At 37.1% G+C, this 16,089-nt stretch overlaps 1 protein-coding gene across 6 annotated transcripts in view; it reads right to left on the bottom strand.

Moving 5' to 3' along the window:
- Positions 1-16,089, bottom strand: part of EXTL2 (exostosin like glycosyltransferase 2) — a 32,130-nt gene that overhangs the window by 10,253 nt on the left and 5,788 nt on the right. For 4 of the 6 annotated variants that reach the window (XM_023191326.2, XM_023191328.2, XM_023191325.2 and 1 more), the window contains 5 exons: positions 15,379-15,437; positions 14,621-14,697; positions 3,684-4,111; positions 2,997-3,067; positions 52-598 (listed from right to left, as the gene is read on the bottom strand). In XM_023191326.2, coding sequence (XP_023047094.1) covers positions 110-598; positions 2,997-3,067; positions 3,684-4,111; positions 14,621-14,625 — 993 coding nt within the window. In that variant the 5' untranslated portion in view covers positions 14,626-14,697; positions 15,379-15,437 and the 3' untranslated portion in view covers positions 52-109. Of the gene's footprint in view, positions 1-51; positions 599-2,996; positions 3,068-3,683; positions 4,112-14,620; positions 14,734-15,378; positions 15,438-16,089 lie in introns of all 6 variants that reach the window. The other 2 variants (XM_023191330.2, XM_023191329.2) reach the window with 2 other exon arrangements.

The raw sequence follows: 16,089 nt of genomic DNA, 5'->3' as shown, positions 1-16,089 counted from the left end.
TACCCTAGAACTTAAAGTATAATAAAAAAAAAAAAAAAAAAAATACATAGCCTGGAGAAGCTACTGAAATGCCAAGCAGTTTTCAGGTTTGTTTTTGTTTGTTTTACTTTTATATTTTTCTTTTGTAGTTGGCATATGGAAAACCAAACTGGGAAATCATAATGTTGGAGTATTTTAAGGGCATGCTATCATAGATATTAACAAGCTTATTTATACAATAAGACCTCTGCAGAGCATGCTCAGCTCGATGCCACATTCCAGAATAGCCACTGTTGGTTTCTTTTTCCAGATTGTCCATATTTACAGGCTTCACGAATATCCCTGAAGTCTTCCCAATATGCTTGGCAATGATAAAATTCATGGCAATATCATCACAGTTTTGAGTATCATCTATCAAAGCATGGACAGCTGCAGGTTGCCTCTGAAAGAATTCAAGATATTTGCTATTGAAGAATGAGGCTCCAATCAGCACCATAGAGTACTGGTCACCATTTCCAGACCCTGGTGCTTGCATTTCAAAACTTCCATAACTGTAGATACCTGATGAAGTAGAGACGTGCTTTCTAGGAACAAATCCTACAATTTGATCAGGAAATTGCTGAAAAGAGGGAAAAAGAACAATTAATTGTCACATATTTTTAGAGAAGACATGTAAAAAAGGCAATGATTTATTACAGAGAGAATGAAACTGATTTGTCAACTCTTCCTTATTCCTGGTTTCCACATTTTAGTTTTATTTAACTCCAGGTAACTTCATAAATCTGTGTTCTGATATGTTTACAGGTCAAATTGCATCACAACCCAAATATCTCTGAAAACAAATATTCAACCCTTACAAATGTTCTCCTAATTCAAACATTATCTGATATGAACAAATTCCAGTCACCAAAGAGTCCAATTCTTCAAAATCTGCTGTGAGAAATGTTGACTGCCTGAATGCTATTTATTGTAGGAGATAAGAGATAATGGGATCATTTTGAAAATGTGTTCTAATCTCTTAGGAGTATATAAAATTATGGACCTACATGTGTGATTATCTCTTTTTCATGTTGATTTCGATGTTCATAAAACTTATTGTTGATTTTAAACAATGTTATATTTTATCCCATTTCAGCTTGGGTATTTCCTTTTTCAAAAAAATGAGATAATATAAATAAATGTTTATATTTATCTATATAAAATAAATGTTTATATTATATATGTGAGAAAGATGCATCAGAATCTTTGATGAAAGGATAGATGGTAGATGAGCGTGACTAAAAATAAAACAACAATCAGCAAACAAAAGAAAAAGACAAAAGCACGCAAAAGAGGTAAGAACTTATAGGGTTGAAAGTTTAATTCACTCTCATAAATAATTTGAATTTCATTCATTTATTGAACAGATGCAGAACCAGGGACGCATACACACACACAAGCAAATGAGGTTGAGTTAAATCCTATTTCAAAGCACTTACAGTCTAGAGAGGGTAGAGGGGTACGATACAGATATGCAAACAAGGAATTACAATACTGTGAGAAAGTTGTTAAGTGCAGCTGGGTAAATCCGATAGGAACACTGAGGGTAGAATGACAACTGTGTTGCTGGGAGGCAAAGGGGAAGGTCAGGGGATGGGGGATAAAGGCTAGGAGGCTTCAGAGAAGATGTGCTATTTACACAATCTAGGAGAATGAAAGAAATTTCACAGTTGGCTAGAGGGGGAAAAGGGAAAACACTCAAAGCGGAGGTAATGGGCAAATACAAAGACAGATGAATGTCTACTCTAATCTTGCTTGCTTATACACAAACCTCAGATCATTACACTATGCAGGTTTTGGGTTGGGCTGAATTTAAGTTGGTCAATGGATTGAAATTGTTTTTGATATTTTTATAAATAAAATCTGAAATCATATTTATATATCTTTAATTTATAGTTTACTCAGATGGTTCCAATTAACCACAGTCCCCATATTCTGCCTCCATTTTTACATTTTGGGCAAATTGATTTTTAAGCGTCAACAGAAATCTCACAGTTGAAGTATTACATTAGAACTTTTTTCCCAAGAAGCTTTCATTTACAGCGCTGGGAAAAAAAAAAAAAAAAAAAAAAAAAAAAAAAAAAAAAAAAAAAAAAAACAAAAAAAAAACCCAAAACTGTTGATATGGGAAAAATTTCAATTTGTTGATCAGCACACTAGGCATTAAAGACTGAAGTTTTAACAATGCTGTTATCCGTTGAGTATTGTGATCACTTACCATTAATATCTAACGCTGTTATATCCCAAGAAGCTAATTTTAAAAGTTACCATGGTGTAAATGAGATCATTTACTGGGTAGCACAGTGTTTAATTATTTGACGTGGCTTCCAAGTACGTCTATGCAGTTCTGGTTTCAGGTAATGGTAGTGCAACTTGTAAAAGTTAGCTATTACTAACACATATTCAATAGGAGAGAGCTGCTTTTATAGGATACTGAGCAATTTATGCCTGCTTACTCAAGCTAGGATTTAGGAAAAACGAAACAAAACAAAACAAATCCCTCCTACCACTATGGTACATGTAAAATTATTACTGCAAAATTTCTAAACAATGCTCTCAGAACCAGGATTAAATTTTGTAGAGGTAACAAATACTTCCTTTTACAAAAAGTTACATACAATATTAATATAGAAATATACTTATCATTTGAGACACATGTCTGTGGTCTGAGCAAAATATCTCCTCATTCCAGCTTTTGCTGGACCACATCATTTCCCCATTGTTCTCTGGAAGGCAGTTCTAGCTCTTTTCCCCAGTACACCAAAATATAAATTAAATCTAGATAAAAGATACCATAACTTTCAGGTTGGCTGAACTAAGCTCAGGAAATCTTGATTAGCCTATAACAAATTCATCCATCTTTTAGATAAATATTATCTAAAATATTTTAGGTAACTTCTACATTAACCATGTTGCCCTGGTTAAGTACTAATCAAGATCTTATAAAGATGGTTTCATAAAGGAGACAGCAACATTACCTGCCAAACTGAGAAAGCAAAAACAAGGTCTGGGGTGCTGATGAGTGTGTCATCATCTACCATCAACACTGCTAAAATGAAAGGACAAAAATTTAAGTTGAATAATTTGGAAATGAAAACAAAAGTAGCAAAATACGATAGTGTCTATATACATCATTCATATGAAGTCTTTTCTGACCCAGTAAGTAAATAAACAATGTATTCTTGGGGAGATTTGTCCAGTAGAAAAAAAATTTTGGTATCAAAACTGATTGTATAATTGCCTAAAGGGAAAATAATCAAGTAGTTATCATCGATCATCCTAGAAACTATTGGGCCTATAAATAAATAAAGTCAAGATTCTTTTAAGCAAATTGCAACCTCATGAAACTGTCAGGAATGGGAGGAAAAGAGGAGTGGCAAAAAATATATATTAAGCATAAGCTAAATGGTATCTTACTATCAACTGTAATGCAATAATATGTAATTATAGCATATCCTTTATTACAATATTAACCTCTTCGCCAGGAAACCACTTCTTGACATCTTGGAAATTATCCCTCAAGCTTTCCAAAGTGCTTTCTTAGGACTAACTTCCTTCATTTTTCTCCAGACAGTTAAGACAAGCAGAAGGCCAGAAATTCACATGCCCGTCCCAGCTCTGTATAGCGGCAGCCCTTCCAGGCTGAGAACTCCACTGCAACTCACCACTGGTTTCCAGTTCAGGAAAGACCTGGAGTCGATTTCTCATCCTGTTTGCTGTCTGTTGTTTGAAGATCACAGGGATAGGGTGGGGCCCTAGAGAATTCCATAATTCATCTGGTACCTTCTCTCCAATATTGTTCCATACCACAATCACTTTGTGCAGATTTGGTACAGCCTGATAATGATTTAAAAGTTTCAATAAGAGATCTGTTCTGTTGTATGTCTGCATTATGAGAGTAAAGGAGTCCATGGTGGACTTGCCCTGGGATTTTATTTCCCTACGCAACATGAGCATCTTGTCTTCTTTGACACTGGGAAGTAAGGCAGTCAAAGCACCAGCTACCAGTAATAATACGAGGATGACCACCAAAGAGAATCGAAGCACTCGAATCCCCATTATTCTCCCAGGAAGTTTGCAGATGTGGCAACACCTAGAGTAGAAATGGAAACAATAGACAAATGTTAGCATTCTTACTAGTCCCTGTGTTTTCATGTTTTTTTCCAATGAGGAAAGATATCAATCTTACTTTAGTTGATTCAAATTCAGTTCTCCCTTCCTCCTCAATAAGGTAATTTAGCCTAAGAGATTTTAAAAAACCAGTTTAATACTTCCTCCCTTCTTGCCCTGCTTGTTATGCAGTTGCAGACAAAAGATGTTATACATATGAAATTGGAAAAATTAAGCATTTAAAAATTTGCCATCATTTTATCACTAAATCTCCAGAACTGAGATTATTTTTCAACTGGAATTTTATTTCCCTTAGTAATATATTAATTTCAAATATACACTTCTGTAGTAGCAGACTTTTTCTCAAACAAAATCATACAGGCCATAATACATGAGGCAGCAAACAATTATGGTAGGTTTATTACTTATTAGACCCTGTATTATGTGCTTCATCTATCACAGTATGTACTTATTCATTCAACAGATAGTTACTAAGCACTTACTTTGTGCCGCCACTGTTCCAGGTTCTGTGGATACAGCAATTAATGACATAGAAAAGGTGTCTGCTGTTAGTAGCAGAGGAGATGATAGGGAGAAACAGATAACACGATGAACAAATTCAAAAGATAATCTGGGGTAGTGGGTATGAAGAGAATCTGTTTATAAAGAGAATAGATCAGAATAAGCAAGGGCCAGATTATGTGGGACCTCTGACCCTCATTAAAGAGTCTGGATTTTACTCTACGCCAGATGAGAAGCCATTGGAGGGTTCTTGGATCTAATTTATGATTTATTATTATGATTCCCATTTAATAGTTTAGATGCTTACAGAGATCAAATGACCTTCCCAAGATTACCAAGTAATTTCAGTACTAGTGCTAGGATTTTGAACAGGAAAATCTGCCCCCAGAGCCCAGGCTGTTCATGGGCTTGGGGGTGTATTGCCTGGCTTTACATCCAGGTTGAACTGAGGCACAGTCTTTGAGCTTCCACAACTCCCTTTCTCACAGTACAAATCACAAGGTATTATCAGCTATGTACTCTCCCATCTTCCTTATTGTACCTAAAGGGTCTTCCAGAGATAGCTATAGAACAGTAGTGAACAAATGAATAAGTACAGTCTAGTTATCCACTGTCAAAAAACTTTGTGTAATCAAATCCCTCACTTATATGAGAAAAGGTTGAATCTCATAGACAGTTTTATAGATGCCTGAAACTCTTATTCCCCGGATTCCAATAACATTTCATTTCCATGCTTGCTGACTCCTACTGTAGTACTGTTGGCTTTCAATTATTTCTGTTTTTCAGTCTTCTGCTATTTTTGCGTCTGATTCCAGGCTACTTACTCTTCCACAGGCTACCAGAAGCATTTTAGGTATCGTCTTTGTTTTGTACTTTGGTAACTGAGTCTTCAAGCCATTTCAGCCTATCATGGATCTATTTTACTACTCTATTCAAGGGCAAAGCCAGAAGTGAGGAAAATGAACTATTGAAAGAAATTTACTGATGAAAAGAAAGACTGAAAACAAAAACCAATCAGGAGTTTCTAAACAACATATTTAAAACACCTTTAAGAAAAAAATAGATCTCTGAGAAAGAATAGATGCGATGTTTTTCTTGGTGATCTTAATTAACCCATAGTCTATCCCTTTTCATCCCCACTTCTAGTACAATTTCTCTTCTTAGGCTATATGATAAACAGTTCCTCTCATCTATTGCTTAATACTGACAGATGTAAGACAGCTGGAAAAGACTTCTCACTGCTAACCACAGCTGAAGTATACTAACTGCAAAGAGCTACTGTCACTCTTCTTCTTGGTATAACACTGCCTCTCTGCATTTTATTTTTGGTACTCCCCCTCTTCTTGGAAAAGGGAACTGTATATATACTTACACAGTAATATCTAAGCTCTTGATTTCATGTCCCGTGGCTAAAGTTAGGCAACTGAAGCTAGGCCATCATTCCATAGGCAATCCTAAGACTGTAGTCTACATTTAGTTTGGAATAGAATAGAATAGTTTTGGAATATTCTGTTCCAAACTAAATCTCATTTTACTTTCCTAATGATACCTATTCAACATTTTCTTTTTCACTGAGGAGACTTGGCAGTGGTTGGGTTAGTGACCATCATATTCCTGTAAGCTTGTTTCATGTTGTGAGGTGCATTTCATAATTGTAGAACGTTTCCTCTCTATAGTTCAAGGACATAGAGAGATCACATATGCCACGTCTTTAATATCTTCCTTTGAAGTTTATGAGAATGGGGAATAGAGAATTGCAAGAAGGAAAAGGGCATACTCTCCATGACGGGACAGCATGCTCAGGCATGTGCAAGCAAAGGAAGAGTTTGTTCACAAGGACGAGGAGAAGATCATTGCCATTCAGCAGCTCTCACTTTTCAACAGTCCAGATTTGAAAAGTAATGTCACCTTTAGAGTAAGCTTTTGAGAGTGCTTTCAAGGGTATCTCTCCTGGACTTTCTCTGCAGCTTGTTCTATTAAAAAGAGCAATTTTGTGTTTCTGCTTCTATCATGGGCTCACTCTTAAGGTATAAATAAAATAAATTATTTTCAAGGTAACCTCAGCTTTTCTATGATTATTTTACAAGGATAGTAACTGAAAGCTTTAGTGTACCATATTTTCATTTTATGTACGCTCTTACTAAAACAACATGTACCATTAATGTGGTCAAAGACAAATCATTATGAATTAATAACCTTGGTTCAAAGTCCTTGAAAATCCTTTTAATACGTATGAAAAGTAGGTCCCATAACACGTATTTTCAGTTCTACATAAAAATGACCAGTTATAAGAACTGAGAGTAAACAGTCACTTTGACTAACTGTATTACAGTATACCAAGATTAAGATCTCTATATTCATTTTCTGCAGCTGAGTAGGAATAGCATATTTTAAAACTTACATAGAAGTGTTTCTGATCTCTAGACACTATCTAGCAGTTTTAATCTAGAAAAAGTAATAAGATTAGTTACTATAGCTTACTATAAATATACACTGTTGGAGACACTCATGAATGACTGCTTCCCTCTCATGTATTCTTTTAAGTAGGAGTTTATCCCCTATCTCCGTCATAGACAGTTCCTTCCAGATAGCTTCTAATCCCCCAATTTTATCTGTATCAGAAAGGTTTCAGGAGATATGAATAATTTATGTCTTTAGAAACATAGTGTAAATATTTCATGTGGTATTTATTAAATAATGCAGCCCAATAAAATTATGTAAATTTTTTAAGTTTGCATAGTAAAGTACGAAGAGCAAGGACTTTATAGACTGTAGTGTAATTGGCACACTGTACTTGAAGAATAGCTGAGATCTAGAACTCCATTGTAGGCCCATTAGAAACAGCTTCAGTACAATTTGGAGAATAATGATGACTTTTTGGCTACACAGATTTCACAGATTTTAGCGTTCTTCTCTTCTTTTAGAGAAAGAACCTATCATCTAATTTGCAGCTTTGAGCTCTGAATGAGAGATATGAGAAAAAACACATCTGGATGACCTAGATCGTACTTGGGAAGAACTAAGAAGTAAACATCAGCACCTCTCAGTTCTCTTGCCCTCAATTCCTAAACTTTCCCTTTAGGTTTTGGTTTTTCCTTTTTTATGTCTGTATATATTTGCTGACACCCTGCCTCATTCCAAAAAGGATCTGACAGCTCTTAGTCTATTCCCTTTCTGTCCTTCTCCCATCCCCATGACTACAGTAAATATAACTTAAAACAAAAATCCTTCCTCTTCTCAACTAAAAAAATTCAAGATTTCCCCCAATGATATTTTCTGCACGCTAACTCATTAGTTCTTTATAGGTAGAGAACACATCCTTTTAGTTATTTTGATACATTGTTACTTAGCATCTTCTACACCAGAGGTCTCCAATCCCCAGGCTACACACCACTACTGGTCTGCAGCCTGTTAGGAACTTGGGGGCACAGCAGGAGGTGAGCAATGGGTAAGCAAGCATTACCATTTGAGCTCCACCTCCCGCCAGATCGGCATTAGATTCTACAGGAGTGCAAACCCTATTGTGAACTGTGCATGTGAGGGATCTAGGCTGCATGCTTCTTATGCGAATTTAATGCTTGATGATCTGAAGTGGAACAGTTTATCCCAAAACCATTCCCCACCACCTGTCCATGGAAAAATTGTCTTCCACAAAACAGGTCCCTGGTGTCAGAAAGGTTGGGGACCGCTGTTGGGGATACAAAGGGTTTTCAACCAGGGATGATTTTGTCTTCCAGGGGATATTTGGCAAAGTCTGGAGATATCTCTGATTGTCACAACTGGAGGGGAGATACTATTGTTATCTAGTGGATAGATGTTGGGGATGCTGCTAAATATCCTACGATGCATAGGACAGCCCCCCATGGCAAAGAATTATCTGACCTAACATGGCAACAATGCCAACGCTGAGAAACGCTGATCTATATATAGGATGTCTAATAAAACACACTTAAATATCATGAGGAGGACTACTAGAGAGGTGGCTTCTGAAAATCCTACTGCTATTAGATATACTCAAACAATAAAGGGCAAAGCCCTGTCTCTAAAACTGCCCCAGTAGGCCAAGCATGATGGCTCACATCTGTAATCCCAGCACTTACGGGGGCAAAGGCAGGATACTGCCTGAGCCCCAGAGCTTGAGACCAGCCTGGGCAATGTCTTGAGACCCCATCCCTACAAATAAATTAAAAAATCAGTCATTGGTAGTGGTGCATGCATACAGTCCCAGCTACTCAGGAGGCTGAGGCAGGAGGATAGCTAGAGCCAAGAGGTTGAGGTTGCTGCAGTGAGCTGCGATTGCACCACTTCACTCCTGCCTGAGGGACAGAGTGAGACCCCACCTCATAAAAAGACAAAAAACAAAAAAACACAATAAACCAACTAAAAAATACTGTCCCAATAATTACATAATTATATGACTTATTGCACAAACACAGAAACTCAGAGAGCTGAAAGGGACTTCAGAGCCCTCCTTAACTAGTTTCCTTGTTTCACAGATAAAGAACTCAAGGTCCAGGGATAAGGAACTTGCCCAAGGTCATGCAGTTGCATGTGGCTAATCAGCAGCAGAACCGGGGAAGACTCTAAACCTCCTGATGGCACAGGCCACAACTCTTTCCACTATGTTATGGTAAATTCTGCACGGATGTGTCAAAAAATTAATAAGCAAGATTGTCACTAAGGTACCTGCAAGATAATATAAAAATTTATACTTGTTATGTTGGAGTTTTTTTTAGTAGCTTTAAGGAGAGATCATATACCCATTTACATTTACCCATTTAAAGTATACAGTTCAGTAGCTTTTAATATAATCAGAGTTTTGCAACCATCACCACAATTTAATTTTAAAACATTTTCAACGCCCCAGAAAGAAACCCCAGACCCATTAGCAGTCACTCCCCATTTGCACTTCCGTTAACCCCTGACCTCCATCCCAGCCCCAGAAAACTACTAATTTACTTTCTGTCTCAGTGAATTTGCCCATTCTGGGTATTTCATATGAATGGAATTATAGAATATATGACCATTGTATCTGGCTTCTTTCACTTAGCATAATGTTTTTGAGGTTCATCCATGCTGTATATATCATGAGGCATATATCAGTACCTCATTTTTTTTGTTGCCAAGTAACATTCCATTCTATTGGATAGACCACATTTTCTTCATTCATCAGTTAATGGATGTTTGAATTGTTTCCACATATTGGCCATTATGAATAATGCTGCTATAAACATCCATGTACAAGTTTTTGTGTGAACATATGATTTCATTCCTCTTAGGTGCTTACCTAAGAGTAGAATTGCTGGGTCATTATGTCAGTAATATTTAAATATCTGAGACCTGAAGTAGCTTTTGAAAGAGCATTATTTGAAATTATAAGTAATTTTCTTAAATGTGGACATAGAATAAGAAAGTAAATAATACATAGTCTATTAAATAACAGTACAAATTCTGTCAAGGATGTCTTTAAATGGACCAGGCAATTTGAATTTCCAAAGATGTGCTATAGAGTTCCTTACTACATAATCTATCAAAGTTCCCTAGAAGAAACACTGTTGAAGGATTCTTTTCTCAAGGCTAGTTCCTTCAGACTGGAAAGCAATAATTATCCAGAGAGAAGCTAAAACAAATATGCCAGCACACAGCATGAACGAAGATTATGTTCTCTGACTCATAAGGTAGAAAAGCAATGAGCAATGTGGTGTTGTACAATGAGAAGCTGTCATTTTTATTTTGATGCCACAGATGGTAGAAGAAAGATAACTGTTCTGCCATTTCACTATATTTGCCTCATACTGTCCAGATTGTTTCTTCTCTGGCTCATCTTCCAGAATATTTACTTGCCTATAAACTGATGAATATAGGATATAGATGCTCAGAAAAGGGGCCTCAGTTGCCAAGAGATAAAATCATTCCAAGGTGGAATACAGAGGCCAATGCAGAACCTGGGTTGATGCATGTAAGAGGATGCAAGAAGAAAGTTGGAAGAGACAGCTCTACAAACAATGACCAGTTTCTGACCAGGTTTATGGCATGCACATAACCAACACTGTTTAAACTGAGGCAAAGGGGCATGTGGTGCCATATTCCAAAAAGACATTTCTCCTCAATGGTACCCACATACAGTGAACCGATCCACGACTCCATGTATTGGTACATGCTATTTTCTCTACTTCAAAGTCCTTCTCTCTCTCTCTCTCTGTCTCACAAACTCCTACTCCCCACCCCTCAAATCTCTTTCAAATATCATGTCTCCTATAAATGTTTCCCTCACCACACTCCACACTGAGTATTCCAGTGAACTCTGATCACTGTGTTTCTAGTTCTTGTTTTCAGGTATTTCAACTATTGACTGTTCTTTCTCTGTTTTTTTTTTTTTTTTTTTTTTCAGTCTTAACGTATCTTGCGGGAAGTTTCTGTCATTCTTTACAATCCAGAACAGTGTCTGGCCCATTTTTTGACTAAGTGCTCTCAACACGATAGTGGAATTAAATGAGGGAATTTATGTCTAAATTGTCCAAAATGTCAATGAATGCCTGAAACATTAACAGAATAAACTCAGATTAAATACAAATTAAGGCCCAATTAAGACTAGACAGTACCATAGCAACTGTTTCCTACATAGAAGAGCTGGGTCATCACCCATCTGGTGACTAGAAGAGCATGTCATGAAATGTGACCTCAAACACAGACCACACAGGCACCCTTTCTACGTGCAGTTCTGTGGCTAAGTCACTTGATAAACAAAAGATGTCTCAGATTTCTGATTTTTTTCACAAATTTTCAAAGATATTCTGCATTAAAATATATTTGAACATCCCTGTTTCTATGAAAGCTCTTGGTGAATGAGCTGATTTGCCTTGGTGGAAAAGCATCATCTGATGAATAATATCATCATTGTGAATTTCCCCAAGGAAGTTTAGCAGGTCATGATAACCAGAAGCTATATTACTTAATCCGGCAGGCAGCATACATGATTTAAGCACACAGAAAATGTCTTACTTGGTTGAGAAAAGAAAATTTAGTTTGGGTTCAGAAAGTGACAAAAACTACAGACTTCATGACAATTGGCAGAAAAAGAAAACTAAGTCAGAACACCACACAACTCAATCAATATTGCCCATGGTAAACTTCTTCTGTTAAAATTACAAGCAGCATAAACTAGAATTTATTTCATTGCAAAATACAAAATGCCAGAAATGGTACGTGAAAGGTCACTTTTCTTCACAAGTCTTTTCCAGGTGCTATACAAGATTCTGGGAAGAGTTTCTGAGGTAAGGTTTTTATCCACATTCAGGAAAGTCATTCTTTTCATTGTTGTTTTAGAAATGTCATGCAGCTTTTCTCATTTTCTATCAATTCATGCTTTCCTTCCTAAATGATTTCCCCTCCCTTTTTCCTAAGGAGCTCTTCTATTCTTACCAGGTTCTTCTTAACTCCTGTTACTTTTTTCACAAGTCTAAAACAAAATAATTTAAAGTAGTTTGTGTTAATAATAAAGACAGTAGTAAAGGCAGGAATAGGAATAGATTTATAATAATAAAAGAGTCCATGTAGTGTCACAGATTCATCTTGTGATCTTGTGTTTATGGCCAATTCCAGTGATATGAATGGATCATTTAGATGACTACAATCTGAATCAACTGTGTTACAGACTAGTTATTAGGGTGGAAGTGATCTATCTTTTCTATTGACAATAGAACTGGCTATACATATATATGATTGTTGATAGCCAATTTAAACCTTGTTATTTAGAAGGCCTACTCCTGCCCTTATCACACTTGTTAGACTACAGTTCTGAAACAAATTGCTAAAAGATGGAGAAGTAGCTACACGAACTTCAATATCTTAAATAGAATGATGTTGCTGCAATAGGTCATTTAGCACTGCAAGCTGTGAGGAAAGCATCTCTGTGCTGATTACATTAAATATCAAGTCTTCCTTCTGGCAACCAGGTTGAGTAAGCCATTTCTTAACAGGTAAATCAGGCTAGAATGAACAAGGGCAGCACTGAAAACGGGATATCAGACACTAAGTACCTATGTTTCTATTTCCCTCCTCAATCCTAAGCTCCTATGCACTGCAAAAGCTGCTCATTCGTCCTAGCATTTTCTAGTTTTCCTCTTCCCCTTTCCTATACAAAGGATCTTATTCCTTCTCAACAATGCTTCAGGCAGTTATTATCAATGAACTAGAGTTTGCTTTGTTATCACTTATTTACAGGGAAATAACATAAATATTATGCATAAAGTTGTTTTAAAGCACCGCTTGCTTCCTTCAATCCAGCTATTTGCTACTGAGGTAGACAATGAGGCCCTTTCTACTTTCAAACTGTGCAGGTCTGAATTACGCTAGATAAAAGTTCTTTCTAGCTTTGCACCTATCTCCTGGAATAGTCAATTAATTATAGCTATTGATAATGATGATGATGATGATGATGATGATGATGATGATGTTTGGAGATAACCAATTCCATGGACATATATTAGGGCAGGAGTAAGAGTGGCCTTATTCCTAAGAAGAACATATCCATGACTCATAGGATCCAAGGAGTCAACGCATCCTAAGAGGAAAGCCTAGAAATAGAAAAGCATTTTTAGCTCAGTACAGTGCCATGCAAAATTAGTTCTAGAAATGGGTCAAAAAGAAACCAAGTACATCTGCAAATATTGTACTTTTACCGTTCCAGGATACTGGGGATTTTCATTTGAATCTCTGCTTTGTCAGGCAACAGATCCCTGTTCTGTTCTATAGAACCCTTTCTCTTTTATCCAATATTGGTTTTCAGCCATAAACTCACTTTCCAAAATCACTTCTGTAAGAGAAATGGATTTCATACAGATGAATTATGGCTTATAAATATTTTTAGGTATCGAACCTAAGATGGAAGCAATGCCACTTCATGTGAGCTTTCTTACTTTATTAGGGGAAGCTCAAAATATCCAGCAAATAGTTATAGATATTTACCATGTGCCCAGTACTATAAGTGCTAGGGATGGTAGTGAGCAAGTAGAACCAATTCCTGCCCTCACAGAGCTCAGCATTACTAATGAAAGTTGTCAGAGTTCTCCCTGCTTCATGTTATAGATTACCTCAAATTGGTGTTTCAAATTTTGCAGACAGGACATCTGAGATTGAGAATATAGTATTAAATGATTTTTCCTGAGCCACAGAAAGAGTGGCAAGCCTAAATCAAACTCTCGACTCTCTCACTTGAGCCACATGGTATTTTCTATGTCTTCTGAATAGTCTCTATTTCCAGCTTTGTTCTGGTCTACAAGAATATTCAACTCTATAGGTACTGACTTCATTCTGTAACCTGGACTACTATTTCAATGGACTTAAGAGAGGTCTCTCAGTATTTTCTAAGATTTTGGCTTAACTAAGAATTATTGTTTCCAAAGAAATAAAACCAACTCTAGGGGAAATAATTTTTCTCAGACAAAGTACTGGTATTTTACCTATGTTCACTGTGGCCTTATTTGCAAAAGCCAAAAGGCAGAAGCCACCTAAAGGTCAAGTGACAGATGAACAAATAATACATTCAGAAAACGTGACACATAGGTATAAAAGAGTATTATTATTCTGTTTTTACAAATTAGGGAATTCTGATACATGCCACAACATAGATGAATCTTGAAGACATTATGCTAATTGAAATAAGCAGTCACAAAAAGACAAATACTGTATGATTCCATTTATTATGAAGTACCTAGGAAAGTCAAATTTACAGAAACAGAAAGAATGGCAGTTGCCAGGGGCTGGGAGTAGGAAAAAATGGACAGTCGTTTTTCAGTGGGTATAAAGTTTCAGTTTTGCAAGACGAAAAAGTTCCAGAGATCAGTTGCACAACAATGTGAAAACAGTTAACACTACTGAACTATATACTTAAAACCCGTTAAGATGATAAATTTTATGTTATATGTATTTTACAACAATTAAACAAAAGCCAAAAAATATTGGTACCTACCTCATTGTGTTGAAGTTTAATTTAAAAAAAAAATTCCTTATGTCTTCAGTGATTGATAGAAGCAGGCTCTCTGGTCACTATTAAGATAAATCAAAGAATTTTCTGTGATGTTTCTGTCAGCAGGAAATTAAAACAAAACAAAACAAAACAAAAAACAGTGCTTTCAATGCCATTGTCCATAAGACTTGAGTTATTTCAGAAATTAAAATTTGTTATTCTGTCTTCTAAAAATTATATTTAGGCAATTAGGTAGATGATGACTTCCAGTGAGGTTGGTGCTATATTTTGGTTTTCATCTTTCTATTGAGGGTTGCATTAGTCTGTTTTCACACTGTTATAAAGAAATACCCCAGCCTGGGTAATTTATAAAGGAAAGAGATTTAATTGACTCATAGTTCCACATGGTTATGGAGGCCTCTTATGATCACCATGGAAGGTGAAGCAGGTACCTTCTTTACAAGGGGGCAGGAGAGAGTGAGTAAGCACAGGAAAAAACTGCTGCCATCATCAGATCTTGTGAGAACTCATTCACCATCACAAGAACAGCATGGGAGAAACTGCCCCCATCATCTAATCACTTCCCACTGGGTCCCTCACACAACAAGTGGGGATTATGGGGATTACAATTCAAAATGAGATTTGGGTGGGGACACAGCCAAACCATATCATTCTACCCCAGCCCTTCCTAAATTTCATTTCAAAACACAATCATGCCTTCCCAACAGTCCCCCAAAGTCTTAACTCATTCCAGCACTAACCCAAAAGTCCAAGTCCAAAATCTCTTTGGAGGCAAGGCAAGTCTCTTCTGCTTAGGAGCCTGTAAAATCAAAAGCAAGTTAGTTCCTTCAAAGATACAGTGGGGGTATAGACATTGGAAAAATACTCCCATTCCAAATGGGAGAAATAGGCCAAAAAAAAGGGGAGGGGTTACAGGCCCCATGCAAGTCCAAACCCCAGTGGGGTGGTCATTAAATCTTAAGGTTCTTAAATAATCTCCTTTGACTCTGTGTCTCACATCTAAAGCATGCTGATGCAAGAGGTGGGCTCTCAGGGTCTTGGGAAGCTCTACTCCTGTGGCTTTTCAGGGTACAGCCCCCTTCCTGGCTGCTTCCATGGGCTGGCATTTGAGTGTCTGTGGCTTTTCCAGGCACACAGTACAAGCTGTCTGTGATCTACCATTCTGGGGTCTGGAAGATGGTGACCCTGTTCTCACAGCTCCACTAGGCAATGCTCCAGTGGGGACTTTATGTGGGGGCTCCAACTCCACATTTCCCTTCCACACTACTCTAGCAGAGGTTCTCCATGAGGGCTCTACCCCAGCAGCAAACTTCTGCCTGGACATCCAGGCATTTCCATACGTCCTCTGAAATGTAGGCAGAGGTTCCTAAACCTTAATTCTTGACTTCTGTGCACTCACAGGCTCAACACCATGTATAAGCTGCCAAGGCTTGGGGCTTGCACCCTCTGAA

Source organism: Piliocolobus tephrosceles, chromosome 1 (assembly GCF_002776525.5).
Source record: "Piliocolobus tephrosceles isolate RC106 chromosome 1, ASM277652v3, whole genome shotgun sequence".
Lineage (NCBI taxonomy): Eukaryota > Metazoa > Chordata > Mammalia > Primates > Cercopithecidae > Piliocolobus > Piliocolobus tephrosceles.
The sequence above is the reverse complement of the archived record's forward strand: the minus strand, read 5'-3'. Positions and strand labels throughout refer to the sequence as shown.